Here is a 24,760-nt window from a genome sequence, read left to right as displayed (position 1 = left end):
CACTATACTTAACATCTTAATTGTTTAAAAAGAAGAAAATTTCACTTATTTAAATGTTTAAAATTGTATCCTTGAAAATGTTTTTCCAAAGCCAGCAAATAAGATTTTTTGATAGGAAAAGACAAGTTTTTCCAAGTTTCTTCCTTATTCTAATTTAAATATAATATCAAAGAAAAGTAGGACTATGTTTGCATTTTTTTCTCACATCATGACATTGTTAAAAAATTATGAACAGCGTTTGCATGTTGGAAAACTTCATTAAGATATTCTTAATAGTTTATATTCTGAATAACACCCAATGTTCTTAATGTAAATAAATGGTGAAAACTGGCAGATAAGTGGTAAGTAAAATAATACATGAGTCATTACCACTTTTTCACAGGTTTGATCATTAAAATTTTCTAATAACCAAAAGAAATATGTACTAACACCCATCAATAGACATACTGAAGAAAGTTCATAGCAGTGCTATTCACAAAAGGCAAAAACAAATGCAAGCAACCCAGATGTCTATCAGTAGGAAAATAGATGATTTATAGTTTACTCCTACAATGGATTATTACTCAGCAATGGAAATAAACCAACTATCACTACATGCAATAATATGGATGACCCTCACAGATATGAGTGAAAGAAACCAAATACAAAGGATATATACTATATAATGCCATTTATATGAAGTTCAAAATCAGGTGCCACTAAACATGATTTAGAAGTTATAACAGTAGTCGCCTTTTGGATGGATTATTGACAGGGGTTAGGGGTGAGCCTCTGTGGTGCTTGAAAGTTTCTATACCTTGATCTAAGTGGAGGTTACACAGGTAAATGCATATAAAAAGTTTATCTACTGTATACTTAAAAACGGTGCACTTTTCTCTACATAAATACCTCTTAAAATGGAAAAAATGCTGATAGCAGAAATGTAATATTTCCATTTTCAGGTGTAATATCATTCCATAATCTTTTATCATTATCGACACAAATTGCAGGAGAAATCCACTTACTATTCTCTAACATTTCTTAACTAGATGAAATATAAAAGTTTTGTAAGTTTTGTAATTATAAAATATTCCTCGTGTTACCTTTAATTTTTACATGTCCAATTCACATATGGTTCATTTTTAACTGTACTGGCTCTAAATTCCCTTGCTTACAATTGAGCTAGAGAACTACAGTAAAGCCAGTAAAAAATGTTTTTATTTTCTTTTTAAGAAATTAGTAGAAAGAAGTTAATAATTTTCCCCAATTCTATTTCTCATAGTAGAAGAAAAAGTGTTGTGCAATGTTTGATTGATTGTTTAGCAGTCTGCCACCTCTTGCTCTAAACATTTCTCCAGTCTGTGTCTTAATCATCACCCCTAATGCCGTTTCTACAAATGAGCCCTTATAATTACATAGCAATCTATTTACACCCTCTTAGATGGTTATGCGGCCTCTGTTTTGCCTGTTCTTCGGTCCTTTTCTATATTGATGCCATGATGATTAATTTAAAATGCAATTCTCCCCATGTCACATGTCAGCTTAAAGTATTTCATACTGCCCACTGTCCCCAAAATGAGATATAAACCCTTAGCTCCTGTGGGCCTTTACCTCAGGTCCTGCCAATCTTTCTCTCACAATCAAACTTGGTTCTTCTCCCATATGTCAGTCTCTCTCTCTTTCTCTCTCTCTCTTTTAATGTTTATTTATTTATGTATTTAGTTAGTTAGTTAATTATTTTGAGAGAGAGCACACAAATGTTCATGCACGCATGTGAGCAGGGAAGGGGCCAAGAGAGAGGGAGAGAGAGAATCTCAAGCAGGCTCCACACTGTCAGTGCAGAGCCCACGCAAGTCTCCGTCTCAGGAACCCTGAGATTGTGACCTGAGGCGAAATCAAGAGTTGGGCACTTAACCGACTGAGCCCCCAGGATCCCCCACAGTCTCTCTCATTTTCATGTCTGCTCAGCCTTCCAACACCTTAGAATATGTGTATTTCACTGAACATAAATTATACCTTAATTTTTTAAAAACTCTTAGTTAATGAAAAGAGAAATTGTTATCAATACAACTGAAGTGTTGTTTTCCCCACTCAGTTCCATTTCCAACCAAGCTCCTCAGCAGTAAGCATGATTCTGAAATTTGTCTCCTTCCCTGGCATTACTTTATATTTGTACTACACATGCACATTGCTATTACAATAGACAGTAGATGTTTAATTTAAAAGTATTTTTGGAACGTGCGTAAGAATGTATTAATAGATTTCTCAAAACATACAAAAAAAATACTGAATTAAACCTTTATAGAAATAGAAGTAGTTATATATATTTCTCACAAATCATTCTTCACGGCTCACATTAATTTCATGTTTGTTTTCCTACCGGAGGCCACTTCCTCTCAGACTTAGAAATTAATGAAAGGTTCCAAATTATTTCCAAGGCATCAACATTCACTAGCCAATTATTGACATTTTTAATGATATTCACTAATCTTATGCACTAATCTATTTATGACATTTTTAATAATTGAAATTTCTTGAATTATTCCTAGCTCTTATTAACCCGTGTTTGAGTTTTCTTCCATTCTCACAGAACTGTTGGCCTTTGTACCTGTTTTGTCATGACCTACCTCTTAATTCTCTCAACTTTGTACAAACTCCTCCACACATTATTTTCTTTCTGGACCACCTCATTCTTATACCTAAGGACATTCTGTGTGTGAGTGTCTTGATGAACTATAGATATAATCACTGTAAGATATTAAACATATGACAACAAGTACATACACATTCCCAGTGAAATAATATAGGACTTCCTATACTATAGAACTTCCTTTCTCTCAGTGTATTTATATCCTACTGAACTTGTCTACTCCGAGCCTTTTATTTCTTTTTTTTTTTTTTTTAATTTATTTATTTTTGGGACAGAGAGAGACAGAGCATGAACGGGGGAGGGGCAGAGAGAGAGGGAGACACAGAGTCGGAAACAGGCTCCAGGCTCCGAGCCATCAGCCCAGAGCCTGACGCGGGGCTCGAACTCACGGACCGCGAGATCGTGACCTGGCTGAAGTCGGACGCTTAACCGACTGCGCCTCCCAGGCGCCCCATTCCGAGCCTTTTATTTCTAACTAATGGTAAGAGTTTCCTTTTCTTTCCATTCTCCTATTAGCTGCATATCAGTCGTATCAGCAAAGGCTGGGATGTTGATAGTTGACACTGAGAAGGGTTTTGTATTCAGTATGTCCATTAGTATTGTCATCAATTCCATTAGGTAAGTAAGTGTAATTGTACACTGTTTACTCTATGTTCTAATGAAATTTATAATTGGCACCTGAAACTTAACTTCTTAGAAAACTGAGCTCCTCATGTTTTCCCCACAAACCAGCCTTGTCTCTATCTTTTCCATCTCAGTCAATGGTAACCAGGTTATTCCAGGTGATCAAGCCAAAAATCTGGAGTAATTAGTGAAATTTTCCTTTCTCTCATGCCTCACTTCTAATCTATTAAATTCCATTTGCTCTAACTTCAAAGTATAATTAGAATGTGACAATTTCTCATCACCCTCACTGCTGCCATAATCATGTGTCTGGATTATTATTCCAGTCTCTAAATGGGCCATGTCTCTTCTCTTAACCTCTTCAGTCTGCTTTTTCCCGAGTTATCTTCTGCTTGACATCAGTTTCCATTCAGTGTAGTTGCTTTCTTGAAGTCCTGGCAATACTGAAGAGCCCTGTATCATTGGCCTCATTTTTTCTCTTTGTTTCCACCAAATTTACTATTTTCCAACCATACTGATCTATTCAATATTTCTGAATCTTGCCAGGCATACTTATATTCTAGGACCTTTGCAGATGAGTTCCTTCTGAAATATCGAAATATCTGCAAGGTTTACTTTCTCACTTCCTTCAAATTTTTACTTTTCTGCTCAGGGAGTCCTTTCATGGCCATCTTACTAGATAATGAACACCTCATCCCTACGACTGTTTTCTATCCAGTATCTTCAATTCAGTTTTCCCATAGCATGCAGTGATTGAACCAATGCTTTATTATTTATCATGTGTTAATATCTTAACCAATTAAAATATAAACTTCATGAAAACCACGTTTTCTTTTGTTCATAGCTTTCTTCCAGATGCTTAGGATAACTCCTGGCACACACTAAGTACTCAAGAAATGTTCACTGAATTAAGTAGAGAGTCTTAAGTACATTTTCAACTTCAGCATCTGTACAAATATTTTGTTGATAGCATATATGAAAAATTCAAGTATATCAAAGATTTTGGAGACCTATTCAGAGATGGTTCAAATTTCATTTGCATTTACAAGGCAGAGAATGTGATAGAAGGCCATTCCCAGTCATAGTGTGCTCTAACACACATCCATAGCGTGCTCTGGAAAGATTGTGATAAGGCACAAGGAATGTCAGGAAGTGGGGTCAGAAATGACTCCTGGGAAGATTCTGAATGATCTTGAATTCTCTTTTAAATATCTTGAACATTACCGTAGACAGTATAAGAAACCATACAGCGCTCCTTGGCCTTTCGGTTAAGATCAAGTGTAGTATCTGTTCTTATCAGAAACTATACAAGTGTTTTGGTTGAGTAACATGACTTGTTACATACATTTTAGAATGAGAATATTTGTGAGAAAGGTGTGGAAAGTGCATTTTAGAGATAACAAGAAAATGGAAGACATATAAGGAAATTCGTTGCAATTATCTAGCCAATGGAAGATAAACTGGTGCAGAAGCAATGGATTGAAGGTTAGAAGGAAGAAGCTACAAGTATGAAGTCCTTCAGGAAGTTTGGTGATGAGTGAAAGGAGAAATGCATAATGTAGCCAGTGTGGGTGGCACAGAATGATGACATGGGACCTGTAGACTGAAGAATTGAGGATACTGTAGACTAAGCAAAGGAGCAAGTACAAATGAAGCAAATAAAACTTTAAGAGGAGAAGGGGATAAACATATAGGTAAGTTCTTAGGGGTTGGGAGAGGAGCAGATGGACTCATGTCTTATAATGAAGGAACCCATAGAACAGTTACTGGGAGAGTCACAGAAATCAACAAGCATGGTTGTTTGGTTTCTGTGGTCTCAAAAACTGAAAGCAATAAGTAAGAGCAGAAGCTGTTGCTGCTGAAGGCAAGTAGTCCTGGTTGTTAAGTGAAATGAAAGCATTTACTAAATATCAACCAAGTGTCAGACCAACTAAAGTTGCAGACATGCAACAATGAAAAGTCCGATTTCTTCTTCTCCAGAGGACAAAGTTACTTAAATGATTTCAAAAACAAAAACAAACAAAACCAAAACAAACAAACAAACAAACAAAAGATGATTGATAGGCAGCAGAAAAAGAGTCATAAAAATCTGAAATGGAGCACCTGGGTGGCTCAGTCAGTTGAGCCTCTGACTTCGGCTCAGGTCACGATCTCATAGTCCGTGAGTTTGAGCCCCGCATTGGGCTCTGTGCTGACAGCTCAGAGCCTGGAGCCTACTTCAGATTGTGTCTTCCCCTCTCTCTCTCTGCCCCTCCCCTGTTTGTGCTTTGTCTCTCTCTCAAAAATAAACATTAAAAAAAATTAAAAATCTGAAACAGATGAAAAAATGGCAGTTCCATGAAACATAATCCCATGGGGGAAAAGCTATCTGTGGTTAATACCAAATATTAATAATTGGTCTTCCCTAGTGTTGAGAGTGTAGTCATGTGTGTGGTAAATTTTGCAAAGATTTCTACACAAAATTATTAGGGATTTTACCTTCTTGATACTTAAACATCAATGCTTCAGCAAATCAGAAGACTTGGTTTTCCAAAATGATTCCGTTTCTAATAATTACGTGAGCCTAGGACCTAGCATTTTCTCCAGAAATCTCAAATTGGCAGCACTTGGGCAAGATACAGTTGTGTTTTGGTTCTGTCAGCAGACACAATATTTTTAAAGAATTTTAATTCGTTACAATCAATATACAAAGAATTCTGAATAAGTAATGAAGCGGTTGGCTTATCTTTAAAAAAAATGGAAGATGTGGCAGCTATAGAGCATGTATATTACATGTCAAAATTGACTGGAGCTGAGTATTGGCTTTTCCCTTCAGGCTAGGCTTGAACTTTCAAGAAGGCTACAGTCCCCACAATACTTTATTTTCCTTAAACCTGGACTTACCTTCAGTACACATGTAATCTGATTGGTTACCACAGCCATTTCATTTTGTGACTTGTGAAAAAGTAGGTGCCATGTAGATACCAGTTCACTTTGCATAAATTGTGGCTAATTGTTACAATTTATAATTGGATTCAGCATGACTATTAATATTTTACAGATTCAGAAACTACTGAGACAAGTTAAGACTGTAAATCCTTATTAAAGTTACCGCTAGTTCGTAGGACTGCTGAGTTTCCCGTTACATCGCATGGACTTACATACGATAACCATGTTTGGTGGTGGCAAATGGTAAGCAATAAATATAAGGAGTATTATTTTTCATACGTTAATGAAATTTTAATTAACATATCCCAAATGTCACTTTAGGTATTTGTTCAAGATGTTTTTGATAAGAAGGGACACTGGTGTGCCTCTAGGAAAAAAATAAATACTTATCATGAACCACTTAACCAGTACATGGCAGAGGTAAGCTGCACAAACACGGAATAATCACTACACATTACAACATCCTCATTTCCTGTTATCATGCTCTAAATCAAGCTAAGTGGAAGTGCTCCTTGGAATATGTGGTACAAATATTGGATGGAGAAACTACTTCTAATCATCATGGCTTCTCAGAATTCAAATCCTTTTTAGGTATTTTAAACCACAGAATTACCATATCATGGAGGAACTAGGTTTAAATAGCGAGTGATAACCCATTTCAGATATCCGACTGCCTGTACTTCTTGTCTTCCATTTAAGAAGCAAGGTAATATTTTTCACTTATCCTTTTTGTTATTCTACATGCATTATAATATTGTAAAATCTAATAACATAGTTCTAAAAAATATTTTTAAAGAAATTAATGTCAGTGTACTTTAAGGTCCTTTGAGAAATTGTTTTAGGACATAAGCTACTGATTTAGCTACTTTTCAGTGCTTCTGGGTACAATTAATGTATAGACACCGTAAAATGCTTATTATACTACTCTATCTTATTACGAAGTGCCAAAGTCTTATTTTAAGAGCTAGGTCATCATAATGAGGTTTTTGGAAATCCAGGGTACTGTGTATTTAAGATGTGGACTCCTGGATCACTTCTTTCATGTGTTAATCAGACACAGTAACCCAACATAGCTGCTCTGGAGACCAGAGATAATATTTGCAATGTAACTACTACAATGTCTGGCATATAGCAGGTATTTAGTAACTGCAACAATTTCTATGTTTCTCATTTATCATTATGCTAAAAACATTACTTTAACTCTCAGCATCTACGTTCCAATTTCTTTTATCCCTGGAGAACCAAATGTCTAAGTAAAATTGAAGTAAGCTGTTATAAAATAAATTTATTTCATATTTTAAAAGGCAAAATGATGTTTATAATATTATAAAGCATTATCACTATGAAATGCTTCTAAAATGAACATCCTATGCATCATCTTGTAACAGTAAACAAATATACCTGATATTCTTAGTAAAAATGAGAAATTAATTAGAAATTTAGGCAATGTAAATCCTAGGACAGAGTAATGCCTATATGTACACATTCCCCAGAAGTGCATAGGTAAAGATCACCAGCAAATTTAATACTATTTGAGTAAAACAAAGTCTTACTCTAAAAATAATCAATTTAATGTGTTGATCTAGACAGTAAGACACTGTTATATATAAACAATGCATTAGAATAATTATTTCACTTTTCAGTTCTTTGTTTAACAAATAGGAAAGTGAAGTTGATATGTAGTCAGCAAACCTTATGGACTAACACATAGTCATGGTATTAGAGATTGAGCTGGAAGGGATTACAGAAATCAGTCTTATTAGCAGTCTCTCTTTTGCTACATATATGAGGTGCAGTGATGTTTAATGATTTATTCAAGCTTCAGCAGCCTGTCTCAGACTGGGAGGCACCCATCACAATATTATTTCCACCTGCTACTTCTCATGAAGGAGCCAGACTGCATGTTTTGATGCACCTGATATCTGTTTAAACATGAGTTTCTCTTCTATTTTACATTTCTGATAGTCCTTGTCCACAAGATTGAGGAAGAGTTATAAATAAATGGCCTGATTGAGTGTACTTATTTTTCATCACTGTATCTTCATGTCTGATATGTTGTATGTTGCAACTAGTCATTGAATGAGTAAGTTAGTAAACTAACCAATTACATATAGGGCAAAAAAAAAAACCCTACTAACTTGCTATACCCAAAAAGGAACTTCGACATTTTAGAAACCAAGATTTCACATTATATTCTGTTAATAAAATTTCTCTTTATAAAGAACTTGTCATATTCATATCCATGTGTTTCTCAAGTGAATCTGCTTTTATCAAAGTTTTCATTAGACTTTCCTAATTGCCTGGAACAAAGCTAAATTAATGTACAATTATTGAGAAAATGTGTAATTTTTCAGGAGAATAAAACTTATTAACTTGCAATATACCTATTTTACAGAACTAAGTAAACATGAAGTTCTTCCTTCTTACCTGCCTTTTGGCTACTGCTCTTGCAAAGCATGTAAGTATAATGACATGTTTATGATTATCTATTCTTATTTAAATATAAGAAGAGTGAATCTTTTATGCAGACGATGGCAAGGGTAGGGAGCAAGAAATAGAGACAAGTGTGTGACTTTTAAAACCTATAATCAGAGGTTTCATTGGCCTTGCCTTATACAAGGTATCAAGGTGGACAAAAACACTTTTTATAAAGTACTCTCCTTATAGGATGAAGGAGATGTTAGCTATAGGTTAAAAGGCATGAACTTCCTCCCATATCTGCTTGAATGTACTGGGGAACATTTTTTGACTCCAAGAACCGCTTCCTAAAAGTAAGAAATATATTGAGATGAAACAAGGATACCTTGAAAAGTGTAGGAAAGCCACAGAGAAAATGTAGACTCAAAAACCATCTCTCAAGGAAGAGTCAGAATTTCACTATTCTTGGTTACAGTAGTTCAGAATCTGTTTAGACAGGAAACAGTGATGTGTTAAAGAGTGGTTCTCTTTGAAAATCACTGCCAAATAACTTACTGCAAAATAATCCCTTAACTTCTCAAGGCATCGTATTCTTCCAGTGAGAATATAGTAAATATACCACAAAATGATACAGTGGACTAGATATGTCATGTCAATGAAGTGCTTTGAAAACACACAAGTGGAATCTACTAAATTCCTCAGAAGTAACTGATTTTTTCCTTTCCCTTCTACCCCCACTGTCAATCCCTCTTCCATACCCAATATCTCCCTCCCCACAACTGCACCATAAGTTAAGGGGATCAGAATTCTCTGCATCCTCTGTTTCCTATCTCACATATATATCTTGAAGAGTTTTTTTGTTATTTCTTAAATTCAAAGCCAATTCGGGAGCAAAATTAGGGTAAGAATTCCATTTAGGTAAATAGAAAAAAATAATCATGATAACACTTCAATGAGCAATCTTACACCAAGTTTGATTATTTCTTCTGCCTATAATCTACTAGTCTTAGCCACACTTCTCCCTTTCTCTCTAAGTCAGTAATTGTCCTCAAACTTTCCTTTAAGATTAATTAAATCTAGGGGCGCCTGGGTGGCGCAGTCGGTTAAGCGTCCGACTTCAGCTCAGGTCACGATCTCGCCATCCGTGAGTTCGAGCCCCGCGTCAGGCTCTGGGCTGATGGCTGGGAGCCTGGAGCCTGTTTCCGATTCTGTGTCTCCCTCTCTCTCTGCCCCTCCCCCGTTCATGCTCTGTCTCTCTCTGTCCCAAAAATAAATAAAAAACGTTGAAAAAAAAAATTAAAAAAAAAAAAGATTAATTAAATCTAGAAATCAACATAAACTAAATAAAATATAATATCATGGTGTTATAACATTTTAATATTCTGTAGCACATCTACATTTGTATTTTAGGCTGTGACAGGATTAATACTTAAAAACCAAGAACCCAATCATTTCCTAAAAGTAAGAAATATGTTAAGCCATAACAATGACTTATTTGATGTATAAAATGATTTATCTATTAATATTATGGGAAACATCCCACTAAACCCTAAGCATTCCCAGAAATGGATTTCTAGAAGCTCCATATCCCCAAAACAAGAACAACAACAAGACAGATTTTCACTTTAAAATAACCAATAAAACTGAAATTTGTTTTTTTTTTTAATGCAAAAGATGGAACATCACTCCTCCAGTGAGGTAAGACACTTTAATAAAACATAAAATCCTTTCACCTAGTCAAAACATAAATGCACTGAACTTGTAAGTATTTACAATATTTTTTTTACCAATAAGACTACAACTATAGTGCCAGAAAAAAAAATTGGAAGTGCAACCATAAAAAAAAAAAAAAAAAAAAAAAAAAAAAAAAGAGATGAATAAAGACCAAGACCAAAGCTCTATAAATTCTAACTACCAAGATTAAATTTCTGGGTTTTTCCTAAGTTGTCTCAATATTAATGATATTCGCTCAGAAGTCACGATAAACACTGTATATTTTGTGAATCCACTTTATGTTTCTGCAATAAAGACTCATGTTTTTCTGGATCCATATTAAGTGCTAATTTCCAAATGACTCTATCCATAGGTGCATAACAGGTGTCCACAGAATTTTCAATGTTACTAAAGGATTTTCTTGTCTCCTGTGATATATTTTGTCTCTTTAAAAAATACCAAAGAAAAAGTAATGAAAATAAAAGAAAATTGGAAATTGTACAGTGAAAATAGAAAATCTTCTCTTTTCTTCTCTGTGGATGATATTTAGGAAAGTTTTTGATTCAGCTATTCATAACTGAAAATAGTGTGGAATGAGCTCATTATCTGAAATATAGTAAGTTAATTACATACAGGGAGTGAAACTTTGATCAATTTTGTTCTTTAACCTAGGCAGAGACTCAATGTTATCTACCTAACGGTTGTTGATTGACAATTTATTGCTAGTATGAATATAATCTAGGTAAGTAAGTCATATTGTTTTTCTCTTTCTAAGGAATCTACCAGCATCTCCCAAGAAGTAAGTCCTAACTTAAATTACATATAATTTTACTTTTTTATTTAATCAACACTATAAAAGAAGTTATTTGTTCTGTAGAAATTTAAACAGGAAAAGAAAGTGTTCATTCATCCCAGTAAGGTAAAGTTTAATTTTTTAATCTATTACTCCTGATTGATGAGGTATCTTTTTCTCTCAAACATGGGTCATTTTCTCATTAACCCAAAATGAGTATTATTTTTAATTATAATTCTAAAAATGGCGAGGCTTTCCACTGCTTTACCAAAATGCTGTGGACTAACATGAAAGGGATAGTAGGAAAAGATTTGTGGGCTAGAACGTGCAAGACATGCTATTAAAGCAGAATATCTTTGAGTTTCTTTTTAATGGTCCATCATCTTTACCTTTCTTCCCTAATTCTGTACACTTTGTTTACGAAGTTGATTTTTCTTGATATCACATTATGACCAAGAATATTATACTTCATTTCAGTAAATGCGATCTTTCTTGGTATTGTTTTCTTTTTGGGGGGAGACATTTGTCCCACATCCTGTGAAGTATATATTGATTTCACATCTGTAGGACAATGTGAAGCAAAAATATTATATTATTTTGAAAAAAAAAAAACATTGACATTAACCTAGATTTGGAAAACATATTCCAAGTGAATGAAATTTGAAAACCAAGGTTTTTTAAAAGAATGACACTAAAATTGCACCCTCTTACCCTAATTCTACGAATAATTAAATTGGAGGAAATATATTTTTGCATGGATCAACTAATACACTGATTTCCACATTCTGTGAGGAATGGAGGACTTATCTTTTAATGGTTTTCATTCCTAAAAGCTTCAAACTTAACATTCACCTTTCTCTTTTTTTTTTATTTTTTAAACTATTCTCTCTTCTTTAAATGTTTGTTTGTTTATTTATTTTTGAGAGAGAGTGTGTGTGAGTGGCGGGGGGGGGGGGGCGGGCAGGAGAGAGGGACAGAGGATCTAAAGTGGGCTCTGCACTGACAGCAGCGAGCCTGATGTGGGGCTCAAAACCACAACCCATGACATCATGACCTGAACCGAAGTTGGACACTCAACCGACTGAGCCACCCAGGCACCCCTAACATTTTCTTTTTTAAAAGCTATTTCCTATTGTAATATTTTCTTGAAATTGACTCATTTAAACTTAAATGAATTTATCATAGAAGCATATATATATTTACTTCCAAGACAAATGTTAGTTGACCTGATATATTTTTTACAATTCAGAATGAAATAAATAGTGACTACTAAAATGAAAAAAAAAAGTCATTCATTCTTTTGGCCAATTTACTGAACAAGAACTATGTCTCAAACACTAGTTTAGTCTGTAGGGATACAATAATAAATAGAACATTCTCTGGAGATACAATACATACAATAAATATGACAATAAATACTGCTGATTGTATGTTTGTCACCAAATGGGAAATTCTAATATAATTCATACAAAACCCATACAATTAAAATGAATCTATTTAACATTTCTTTTTATGGAAGAGGAATTTTTCCCTTTATGATCAGGATAAAATGTTTATAAACAATGCTGTGGAGATAAAAAATATAATTATTTTTCTTCTCTCTTCAAGGAAATCACAAGAAACATAAATGAATTGGGAATATCTGTAAGTATCCTCTTTTAATAAAACTGGAAAGAGATATATAAGTTCTTAAAAATGACAATTTTTCCCTGCTCACCTTAGTAGTATCCACCTAAATTGGTCCATATTCTTTTGAGACACTTCCATTTAATCACAAGATCATTTTTATCTCTTCCACTTGTTTTCCAAAGGTGATTAATAATGAGCAACCATGAACCTGGTTTTATTGCTGTTATGTTAATCCTTTTAACTTATCATATTAATGACCATCTAGGTGATATGAGAAATATCCCCAATAACTACTAATATTCAAGAATAATCCTGAGGATTTCTTATGGTGGCTGGATTTTGATATTTATTATTATCTTTCAAGGAATATTCTAGCAGGTCATCTAGTGAAGTAAGAGCCCTTTTCTTTTAACATCAAATAGCAAGTTCATCAAGAAATACCAGATTTCCAGCAAAGTGTGCATTAACTTATTAAAGTCACAAATAGGGTAAACAATGGAGAAATCACTTACCCAAATGGATTGAAAGTGGCTATCTACACCACAATGTACATTGGTGCCTTTCATAGAGGCATCAGATATCTGACTCCAGAGAAAAGTGCATTTTAAAGCAAGCTCGTGTCACATCAAGAGCCTACCATTTGCCTTCAACATAGTTTTATCCTGAAAAGCTTCTCAATATTGCTTAGTGCAGTAGTTCTCAAAGTGTTACTTCTCAACTAGCAGCATCAGAATCGCCCAGGCATTGTTCTGATATACTTTAAATTTGAGAACCTCTTGTCTAAAGGGGGTGATTAAGGGAAGGCATTAAGATGTGTGGGTCACTGGTTTCAGAAATAACTCATATGGTAGAAATATCCAAGCAAAAAGCATAATGTGAAAACATGCCCGGGAAAATAAGAGGCCTAGTTGTGGCCCTGAGCCCTGTGGCCTGAGGCCCATCCTGAAATCTTTCTACATATGTCTAGGAAGCATGTTTTACTCTTTCCTAAACTGCAAATTGGTAACTCAAATGGAGAGCCAATGGTCACTTATAAATAACTTTATATCTTCTAGAAAGAAAGTGTAGGATTTACTTTGCCACACACCTCACTAGGCCTACTTTGCAATTTTCATTTTTTTTTTTGTCACTTACATTCATTCTAGGGCCTTGATATTGTATGAATAATGTAGAATTGTTGAAAATTTTGAAATGAAACATACTTTCAGTTGCATGCTATGAGTTTGACACAAAGCAAGGGCTCTGATGATGAATGTTTTAATTTATTGAATTCATGATACAAACGGTATATTTCTCAGTAGCGGTGGCATGGGCCCCAAATATTCCAATAAATTGACCCTTACCACTCTAGTACAACTCTAAGGTGAAGTCATGCAGTTACAGTAGTTCTTCTCTTCTTCCCCTAAGGAGTCTGCTGAAGTTCTCACAGAGGTAAGCAACGTTCATTCAAACAAAATGGATTTATGTCACTTAGCAGTGTTTTCTTTTTGTGAATTTTTATAGCAAGTGCTTTTGTTTTCCTAACAGAAAGCTAAGCCCACTGTGGAAAAGAAGATCTACCTACAGCAACTGGTAAATTTCTCATACAAATCACAGTTTCAACCATCTAACTGCGGCTATGTCTTCTCCCAAATGTTCACATAACTTATTATATACCGATCAGATATTTACCCCCAAATTTATAGTAGGCATTTTTTTCTATTTTTGCTACTTTAATTTCTGGCTGCTATCTTGTCAAATTTGTGGATGTGTTTTAAGAAAAATAAGTGTTGAACAATTATCCGGCCGATGTTGAAAGAGTTACAAACCTCGAAGATTAGTTTCAAGTTTAAATGATGGAAGTTAGATACCAGCATAATTGAAGTATGACATTATTGCCCACTCAACTTTTGACAATGGCATCATAGATAGATATCTCAAGAGTAAAGGTTTCCATGCCATACATCATATAACCCATCCTCTATGAACTAGAAAAGTTTGCCATAGGCACAAGGGAAGAGCGCACACTTTGGAGTTCAGCAATTTGTGTTCCATTCATAATTTCTCAAATTATTACTTAATTTCTCCAAGCTATAGTTTCTTCAACTATAAGTGAAGATAGTCATATTGACCCTGCAGAATAATATTAGATGATATGTACATGAATTATGTTTAAAAATGTTTGGAACACAGTAGATGCATCTAAAAAAGTGGTAAATATTGTTATCATATCGCTATACAGAATAGACATTCCTTCTAAACTTTTTTTAAACAGAAATAGTCTTTCTTTGAACACTAAAAATGGCACCCTCCAAATAAACCTTCCCTTTTTAGGAAACTGTAATTACTGTAAAGGCCATTCTTATACTTTGTTAAAAATGCTTCCAGTAGCTTTCTGCCTTGTACCACTCTTAATGTTGTGGATTTATCCAATAATTATACCCAGGCAATTCTACCAAATGATATTTTATATACCCATTTACTTTCAATCTCTATGAAATGAAAATTTTAAGGAAAGATGCTATTGTCATTTCATATTTAATCTCTAAAAAAAATCTTTACAGTCAGATCAAAGGCTTTGGCATTTACTAGAATTTTTATTGAGCAGGATAGACGTAGTTAAATGATAGATAGATATAGATGATAGATATTTCATTTTACCTTATTTATATTATATTCTTATAAATAGTAGGTACTATGAAAACTGCTATATATTTTACCAGCTATAATCCTGCATGGTAAGTAATGCTCAGAGAGATTAAGCAATATGATCAGGGTCATGGATTCCAGTGACCAGGATTAAGGGAATTAAACTTCAGTTTTATCTGACTGCAGACCAGAATTTTTATACACATGGAAAAGAAATGACAGACACTTACCTTTAATTCAAAAAAATGTCTTTTTCTTTCCTTATGCATTTGTTCTTTTCACACAAGGTATTGTTCTGGAAGCCTTAATTAAACAGATGATTTCTTTAATTCTGCAATTTACTACAAATGTAAACACAGTTACAACAAGTTTTAAGTGACTAGATTATTCTTTTGTTAGGTAAATTTGCCACCATTTACAAATTATCTGTGTAATTTGGTTCTGTGGAGACCTGCTTTGACTCATGGAGGAGATTCAATATTGGACTTATTATTGGACTCAATATTGATCATTTTCCTTCTTTCTAGGACAAAATCAACCAATTTTATCGGAATTTGAACTTCCTCCAATATCTCCAAGCTCTTCATCAACCTCAGATTGTTATGAACCCATGGGATCAGATTGAGAGAATGGCCTATTCCTTTATTCCCACTGTGGTAAGTGCTGCTTTTTTGATTTACTGTTTTTCTTTTTTATTTGCTTTTATTTTTGTTTTTGGTAAGGGATGAGATCAGGATAAAGGTATGTAAAATAGCTAGATACCCAACAAGTTCTGAGAACACAGAACAATAAAATATTATAGTCCAGAAATTAAATTACAAACAATACAGTCCAAATTGTAGTAACATATACAATTGTAACCATAATGAAAAATAAGTAATTTCATTTAAATTTAGTATCCATGTCCTTAATGTTTGCTCATATATCATTTTTCTTGGTTCCTCAAACAATTCTTTAATGTAGGAGAGAGATAGATTATCATTATCTTTATGTAGCAAAAAAGACAATAATGTAAGAAAATGCAGGGAAGTGAAGTAACTTGCCCAAGTTCCAAGTACTCTTCCATTTTGTTTTATAAAACAGTTTTGTATTAAGGAGCTTTTCTTCATTTCAAAAATAAATAACGAAATCTCCCTTGGCCTTTTTCTTTTTAATATACATATATACAGAACAGAGAACAGCTCTCCACCAGTGAGGTAAGGCATTTTACTATAAAGATAATATCTCAGTAACTAGCAAGATATTAGACACTTAATATGCACTGCCCTAAACAGTCTTTGTTCCAGTTTTCTTAAGCAATAAATTTAGACTTACAGAATATGGGAGAATTGGCACTTCAGATCTCCATGAAAAATTTGGGGAGGGCAGAAAAAAAATGTACACATCCAAAGATAATGAAGATTAGATTTGTGCTAGGAGACTTTATGAAAAATTTTAATACTACTACTTTTTTAAAGGTCACTCATTAATACTGCTACCACACCAAGAGATCTGGTGTATATCTTAAAATTTGCAAATGAAGTGGGAGCAATCCAAAATATCATTCTCGATAAGGACTCTTGTTCATTCAGATCTATACAAAGTGTTATTTTCCAAATGTCTTCCTGCATACCACAAATGACTAAAGTCATTTTCATATCATCCAAGAAATAGCCTAGTTTTGTCTTGCTTATTTTGTCTCTGAGAATGAATAAAAGTCCAAAAAAGAAACGAAAATATAACAATTTTTAAAATAAGATTAAAATGTGTAATTTAAGAAATTTTAAAGGAATCTGGCGGCTTATCTCAGGAAATAAATCAAAACCATTTATACTAAATATATTTAAGAAATTATTTTTTATTTTGTTATGGCTATACAATAAGTATTATTTATTTTATATTTACATAGGCAGGAAAATAATGTAGTTATGCATACCAGTCAGATAAGATTTATTTATCTATTTGTTGTTTCATTAATGAGATATGTCATTCATCATTCGTTTAAGAAATATAGGGGCACCTGGGTGGCTTAGTTGGTTAAGCTCCAGACTCTGGCTCAGGTTATGATCTCACAGTTCATGGGTTCAAGCCCCACACCTGGCTCTGTGCTGACAGCTGAGAACCTGGAGCCTGCTGCAGATTCCTTGTCACCCTGTTCTCTGTTCCTCTCTCTCTGTTCCTCCCCTGCTCTCTCAAAAATAAATAAACATTAAAAAACAAATTTTTAAATGTGTATATATTTACGTGATCTTAGATCTTAGATCTTACGTGATCTTAGATCTTGGGTATGTAACCACGATTAAAAGAATCAATAAAAATAAGTTTAATTATATTCTTCCTCTTTATGAAAGAGGAGTTTTTTCCCTATATATTCAAGAGTAAATTATGTATAATCAATACAGTGGGAATAAAGTATCTAATTCTTTTTTTATTCCTTTAAGGAAACCTCAGGGAAGACTGTTGATATGGTAAGGTATTGATACTATATAAAGCTATATTTAATTCATATTTTTTCAAAGCTAATATTAAAATAGTAATAATTAGGCCTATATAAAATGCTCTTCTTTTAATGAAACAGAGTGATATTTTTAAGTTACTTAAAAATATAATTTCTCTCTACCTTTTAATGTTGGGTTTCTCAAGTAGCTTAAATTCTTTCTTGCATGTAAACAAGACTCTTCCTTGTGGCATAAATATGCGATTTCCACTGCTTCTTAAAAAAAAAAAAACTAGTTTTTATTATTTTTTTAACTGAAATTTTACTGCAATCCTTTTTCACCTATCGTACTAATATGCTTGTAATATGAGAAAGATCTTTTATTTAATTTTTTTAACATTTATTCATTTTTGAGAGACAGAGTGTGAGTGGGGGAAGGGCAGAGAGAGAGGGAGACACAGAATCCAAAGCAGGCTCCAGGATCCGAGCTGTCCGCACAGAGCCAGACTGGGGGCTCGAACTCACAGACCGTGAGATCACTACCTGAGCCCAAGTCAGAAGCCCAACCTACTGAGCCACCCACGTGCCCCCAGAAAGATCTTTAATTTCATGAATATTGAGAATATACTGCTAAGGATTTAATTACCTTGGTCCCCAAATTTTGATGATGATAAGGATAATGATGATCTTATTTCTTAAGAAATCTGCTAGCAGCTCATCTAGTGAGGGAAATGATACTTTTTTAAAAAATTTATTTCATGAGAGAGAGAAAGAATGGGGTGGGGAGGGAGGAGAGGGAGACAGAATCCCAAGCAGCCTCCATGCTCTCAGTGCAGAGACCAAGGTGGGTCTCAAACCCACAAATCATGAGATCATGACCTGAGCTAAAGTCAAGAGTCGGATGCTCAACTGACTGAGCCACCCGGGCACCCCAGGAAATGATACTTTTAGAATGAAACAGCCAAGGGTCACCTGGGTGGCTCAGTCGGTTAAACATCACTCTTGATGATCTCCTGGTTCCTGGTTTCCAGCCCCACATCAAGCTCTGTGTTGACAGCACAGGACCTGCTTGGGATTCTGCTGTCTCTTGTCTCCCTCTCTTTCTTCCCCTCCCCTGTTCACGCACTCTCTCTCAAAAATAAATAAACATTTTAAAAAATAAAATAAAATAAATAAAACAAAATAAAATAACCTAATAGTTTATTGAGAAATACTGTGCTTCCCTGGTACTGGTTAATTATTTTAAGTAAATTAAGTATTGCTAATTTTTAAACAGAGCCATATCAAAATATCCAATAAGGAAATATTGGCAATAAAGACAAACCTTCATAAGAAATATATACAGACTCAAAATCATGTTAGAGATTTGAAATGAATTATGTACACAGTCAAGTGTTTTGTTCTATCTCATACTTTTGATAATGTATAGCTGAACTCTGGTGCATTGTAAATATGCATTTTTTAAATAAGTCAATGGCAAATCAGGATCTTGCAATTTACCCTGATTCCCTCTCATATTGTTTAGGGGTTGAATATTGGTTTGGGTTATGTATCATGTAAATCACATGTACAAGAACACCTGCTGTAGTAGAATGAATCAAGTCCATGAACATAGTGGGAAAACATCTCAAGAGAAAATGAAGCATGGATTGTGCCCCAGTCTTGTGACCTGAGGCACAGTCCAACATCTTCTTCCTCAGTGCCTCACAAGCATGTGTTACCCTTTCTCTCAAACTCAAGCTTGGGCCCGTGGGCACTAAGAAAAAACAGTAGTCTTTCTGGAAATGGCAAACAGGTTTTGCAACATACCTCCACAGGCCTGCATCATTTTTCTTTCTTCTCTCTCTTTCTCTCTGACTCATTCTCCCTCTGTTTAGTTTGCATCTGCCTATACTGTATGAGAATTTGACATTATATGAACAACGTAAATAGAATATCTGAAACAAAATATATTTTCAGCCCAGGATCTTTATGTCGACATAAAGAATGTTCTGATAATGAATATTAAAACTCACTTAAGTCATAATAAAGTCCTATAAAATAGCACTTTGTTTCTTGGCAGCCATGGCTTGGCCTTTAATTATTAAAATAATTAGCTCTAGTTCCCTACTGTAATGACATAGATTAAATTACTGGTGGGCTATCCAAGTAAAGCTGATTCTTATTTTCTTTCCTTAAGGAGTCAACTGAAGTACTCACCAAAGTAAGTAATTTTCATTCAAACCAAATTAACTGAATACCATCCCATTTTTTTTTATTTGTCACAGTTTATTTTTGTCATTAACAGAAAATTGAGCTGACTGAAGAAGAAAAGAAGTACCTAACACTTTGGGTAAATTTTTCATACAAACATTTATAACATAACTGGACTAGATGAACATCGCTGAACTCCATTCCTCTCAACAACTGTTTTTAATAAATTCTAATTTCAATAAAACTCTTCCTTATACTCTGTCAAAACTGTTGGAAAAATATTCTCCCATAGAATCAACTGTACCATTGCATTGCATGTATCCACCTAGCCATTATCCCCTGGTTATTCTAAAAACCCACCAACTGTCCATTTTGGAAAAACAGGAAATTATCCTGAAGGGAGATGCCTCTGTGCTTAATTCCAGTTTTAATCCCTACAGTAATCTACAGTCAGGCCCACATAGATGCTTCAAAATAGAACATGGAGGAGGGAAATATATATTAATCATAAAATAAGTGACAGGCTCTCTGCAAATTGCTCTCTATGAATTCATTTACTTCTACAAGGTGACACTCAGATTAATAATTGGTTCAGTGTCACAGATTCTACTAAATCTAATCACACATTCTATGTATACGACTGTAAGGAAACCATGTTTTTCTACTGATCCTGGAAATGCAACCACAATCTGAGAAACTTATTTTAGCAAAGAATATTATCCTCTTGCCTTCTTACAAGTACTTCTTCTTTAAGTATTTTGGGCTTGAAGTCTGAATTAACCAAGAATCTTCTCAATTCTATAGTTCATTCTATGAATGCAAATATAGAAATAACATTTCATGAATTAGCTTTCTTTGGTTTAGGTCTTTTAGTATCATTTAGAATTTACCCAAACAAACCAAGTTTTAGTTTTTTTTGGTTATGTCCAGGTATGCTCTGGTACATGAAATATTAAGACAATTACTTACATTTTTTTCTAGAACAAAATCAACCAATATTATCAGAAGTTCACCCTGCCCCAATATCTCAAGACTGTTCAGCAATATCAGGCAGCATTGAAACCATGGAATCACAATAAGATAAATGCTTACCAAATTACCCCTACTCTGGTAAGTTCTCCCTTTTCATTTTTAATTTAAAAAATGGACTTATCTTTTGTAGTAAAAATAAGCTGAGGAAATGAAATAGAGAAATAAAATTCCAACAGATTCTATTTACTAGAAGATAAAACAAAATTAAATATTTCTAGGCTGGAAATTGAATTATAAATGATATGGTGCAAATGCAGCTATAATAAAAATAATTATAATGATAAATTGCATTTACATTAGATTTAAATTTCTGATGTATTTGCTTATAAAATTTCAATTGATACCTACAGCAGTTTTTAGCGGTAGTTAACAGAGAATACTATTTCCATTTTACGTAAGTATCTGAAATTCTAAAAAGTAGTCCATGCTCTATTTAACATTTCTCCCTTATTTAATTGTTTTTTAAAAATGTGACTTAGGAAACATTCTTTTTCAACATGAACAATAAATGAGAGAGCAAGAAATTGAACCCAGAGAACTGACAATTTAATATAAGTAATATAGAATTTAGAGTCAGAAGACCTGACATAACTAAGCTTTTGATTTTGAATAAGTCACTTCATTCCTCAGATATTTTTAAAACATGATTTAGTTTCTTAGATATACATGTAGCATTTAAAGATATCTTCCACATTATTAGAGAAAATGAGAATTTGGTATCTATAGTTTGACTATGAGATGCCTAAAATCTGTTCTAAATATTTCCATGGAGATTTAAATATTATTTTTGTTTGTTATTATAAACATTTAGCTAAAACATGTCATTTATTTCTCTTTTAAAGAGACACTTTTAAGAATCTTGAATTAACAGCTTCTACTTCTTTTGGTAAGTGCCTTTAGGCTTAAAACATAAACAATTATTTAAAATAGAATTTTTATGTGAAGAATGTGACCTTAATATCGTTAAGCAATGTAGTTTCTATTTTAATTAAATAATAATTTGGCTTGTGAAATACTTTATACTTTGCATAAGAATTGTTGATTCATAAATGTAAGTTACCTGTGTACCTATTTCATGTGTTTTATAAATATTTTATAAAACATATAATAAATAAATTAAGAAAATAAATTATAAGAAATTTTCTCTGTAGCTGATGATGCATTCAGCCAGAAGCAATGGCATTGAGCGGAAACTGTCACAAACTTAATGTCCACAAAGATGTTTATCCATATCTTTGAGCTGAGCCAAGAAGTGAAGACTCAGCATTTTTGTTTGGAAAACATATAATTATCAAGGGAGTTTCCTGCACAAGTCAAGCCATTTTAAAATAAATTCTCTGCATCATTTTCTCTGGAAAAAAAATCATCATTTTTTTTTTTGATACCCAAAACCTACTTTTCCTAGTTTACTTTTTTCATATTGTAACCACTGCTTTAAAGCCATGGTGGAGATCCAAGGAAACCAAAGAACATCAGTGTTGCTTTTATGTACTCACCTTTAATTTTTCTTATATTTTCCTTACAGTATATGTTATTTCCTGTCTTAGAATTCTGTCTCCTTCAATTTATTGCTTTGTTCTTTTTATACGCAACAGAGCAAAGTAGGCTTCAGAGAAATTAGTAATAACAGTAATGTATTAAGGCATTTACCATGTGCTGGTCACTATTCTAAGTCCTTTGCCTACATTAACTACTTTCATGCTTACAAAAAAAACCTATGAGGTAGTTAATATGATCAGCCAATTTGAAATAAGAAAACTGAGGCCCATGGAAGTTAAGTAAGTTGTTAGTGATCACCCCGCAAAAGTTGAAGAGCCAAGAGTCTAATACAGATTTCTGGCCTTAGGGCTCAAACCTTCCACTACCAATGCCACACTGTACCCAAAGTCCAGATAGGCTATTTTTTGAGAGGATACTTTAACTTTAGGTACATTGTCACAAACTCGATTTGCTTTGTCATATCATTTTTGTCCTTCTAATAATGAAAAAGAGTCAGATTCACTAAACAATCTTCTATGAGAAAAATACAGCAGTGCCTGGGTGGCTCAGTCGGTTAAGTGTCCAACTCCATTTTGACTCAGGTCATGATCTCATGGTTCATGAGTTTAAACCTGCATCCAGCTCTGCACTGACAGCAGGACCCTGCTTGGTTTTCTGTCCCCCGCTCTCTCTGACCCTCCCCAACCTGTTCTCTATCTTTCTCTCTCAAAATAAATAAAAATAAACTTACAAAATACTAATGTAACTACTATGGGTAAGAGCTGAAAATACAGTTGTATTTTATAAATAGCAATACTCCCCTTGCTATCATCATTTATATATTTTCTACATTTCTAAAACGCTGATCATGTGCTCTATCATGTGAGACACATGAAAGAGATAGAAATAAGATCCCAAATTTGCCCTCGTTAAGCTCTGTTCTACACAAGGACGCAAAAATGACAATACAATGTACTAAATGCTAAGTTAGAGGCATGAAGATATGGTAGTACAGGAAGATCAAGTGATGTATTGGAGTTAAGTCCTCAACTAAGTCCTCTCATATAATTAGAAATAGACTAAGCAAGCCAATGGTGGGGGGGGGGGGGCGGGCAGGAATAAGGCAGAAGATACTGAATTGACAGAAAAATTACAATAATTACAAAAGAAACAGAGAAACTAAAAAAAAATGTACAATAGATTCTGAAGACTTTAATAATTGTAAAGTGATTTCTTAAAATATCAGCCCAAAGTCATTCATCACAATAAAATTCCTTTACTAAAATCTATATTGCACTTAGATCAAAAGAATTAAAATATAGGAAACAGCAATATTTTATGACTAATAAACATTTTGGAAAATAAAAGTAAGTATTCCATTAAAGTTGGCTGAAAATGTAAATGTTTATCATTTAATAAATAAATATGAACATTACTTTTGTATGCTAGATTAAAGAACCTGGCTATTAACTTTCATCCACTCATTAATTATTCAACAAATAGTTATTAAAATCCTACTACATGCTAGATATCATTTGGGTAGTAGGAAATAACTAAAAATGCTTATAAATAATAACATTCTGCCAGACGAGAATGGTTGCGTATTTGTGTGTTCTATATACAGACATACATTATTTCTGGAAATAAATCTAATAGGTAATACAGGATTGTCTTTTTTTCTTTTAGGTTTGGCTGGAAAATCTATCTTCTACATTTTCTTATCTACCATATTACTTCATTACTACCAGCATGCTTGGACAGACCTATTAATAGGGCAGAAATGTTGAGCCAAAGGAAGACTGTGCAGAATATTTCCCGAAGAGTTTATACTTTTCCTGTTAGTTCATGTTGAGTGTATTGGGTCTGTATTGTGGTTTCATACAAACTGGGCTGATGATTATTTAAGATATTTTCATCATTCTTTCTGAGTTATAGAACCGCCTTTTTTCCCCCAAAATAAAATTTCAATTGCAGTCTTTGGTGTGTAATCATCATTTCCATTGTTCAGACTGGCCCACTAGGCTTTTAATATTATAAAGAGTCCTGTAACAATTGACTTTAAATGAGCTTGGCTCACTGACATAACTGTACACTTAGATTTTACTTCTCATAATGGATAACTTGGAACACTACAGATTATATTCTCCGACCACAGTTGGGTTCAAAGTTTTATTCAGCTATCATTCTACCATCTCTCTCATTCATGCTCATAAATTGCCATAGCCTCAACCACAGACCCTCACTCCTCTCAGTTTACATTGTCTTACTGAAGAAGGGA

At 33.7% G+C, this 24,760-nt stretch overlaps 1 protein-coding gene and 1 pseudogene across 1 annotated transcript; both read left to right on the top strand.

Annotated features, from left to right (window-relative positions):
- The first annotated feature begins 4,501 nt into the window (after positions 1 to 4,501).
- LOC128776853 (U2 spliceosomal RNA) lies at positions 4,502 to 4,618 on the top strand (annotated as a pseudogene).
- Positions 4,619 to 8,588: 3,970 nt separating this feature from the next.
- LOC109275406 (alpha-S2-casein-like) lies at positions 8,589 to 24,252 on the top strand. Its single transcript, XM_053900713.1, has 13 exons — positions 8,589 to 8,639; positions 10,274 to 10,297; positions 11,088 to 11,111; positions 12,714 to 12,749; positions 14,142 to 14,165; positions 14,262 to 14,306; positions 15,890 to 16,018; positions 16,532 to 16,558; positions 17,783 to 17,809; positions 19,958 to 19,981; positions 20,066 to 20,110; positions 20,953 to 21,081; positions 24,169 to 24,252. The coding sequence occupies exons 1-13, from the start codon at positions 8,589 to 8,591 to the stop codon at positions 24,250 to 24,252; spliced, it is 669 nt and encodes a 222-aa protein (XP_053756688.1).
- Positions 24,253 to 24,760: the final 508 nt, after the last annotated feature.

This window comes from Panthera pardus, unplaced genomic scaffold, assembly GCF_024362965.1.
Source record: "Panthera pardus isolate Hobbes unplaced genomic scaffold, ASM2436296v1 HiC_scaffold_13, whole genome shotgun sequence".
NCBI lineage: Eukaryota > Metazoa > Chordata > Mammalia > Carnivora > Felidae > Panthera > Panthera pardus.
The sequence above is the reverse complement of the archived record's forward strand: the minus strand, read 5'-3'. Positions and strand labels throughout refer to the sequence as shown.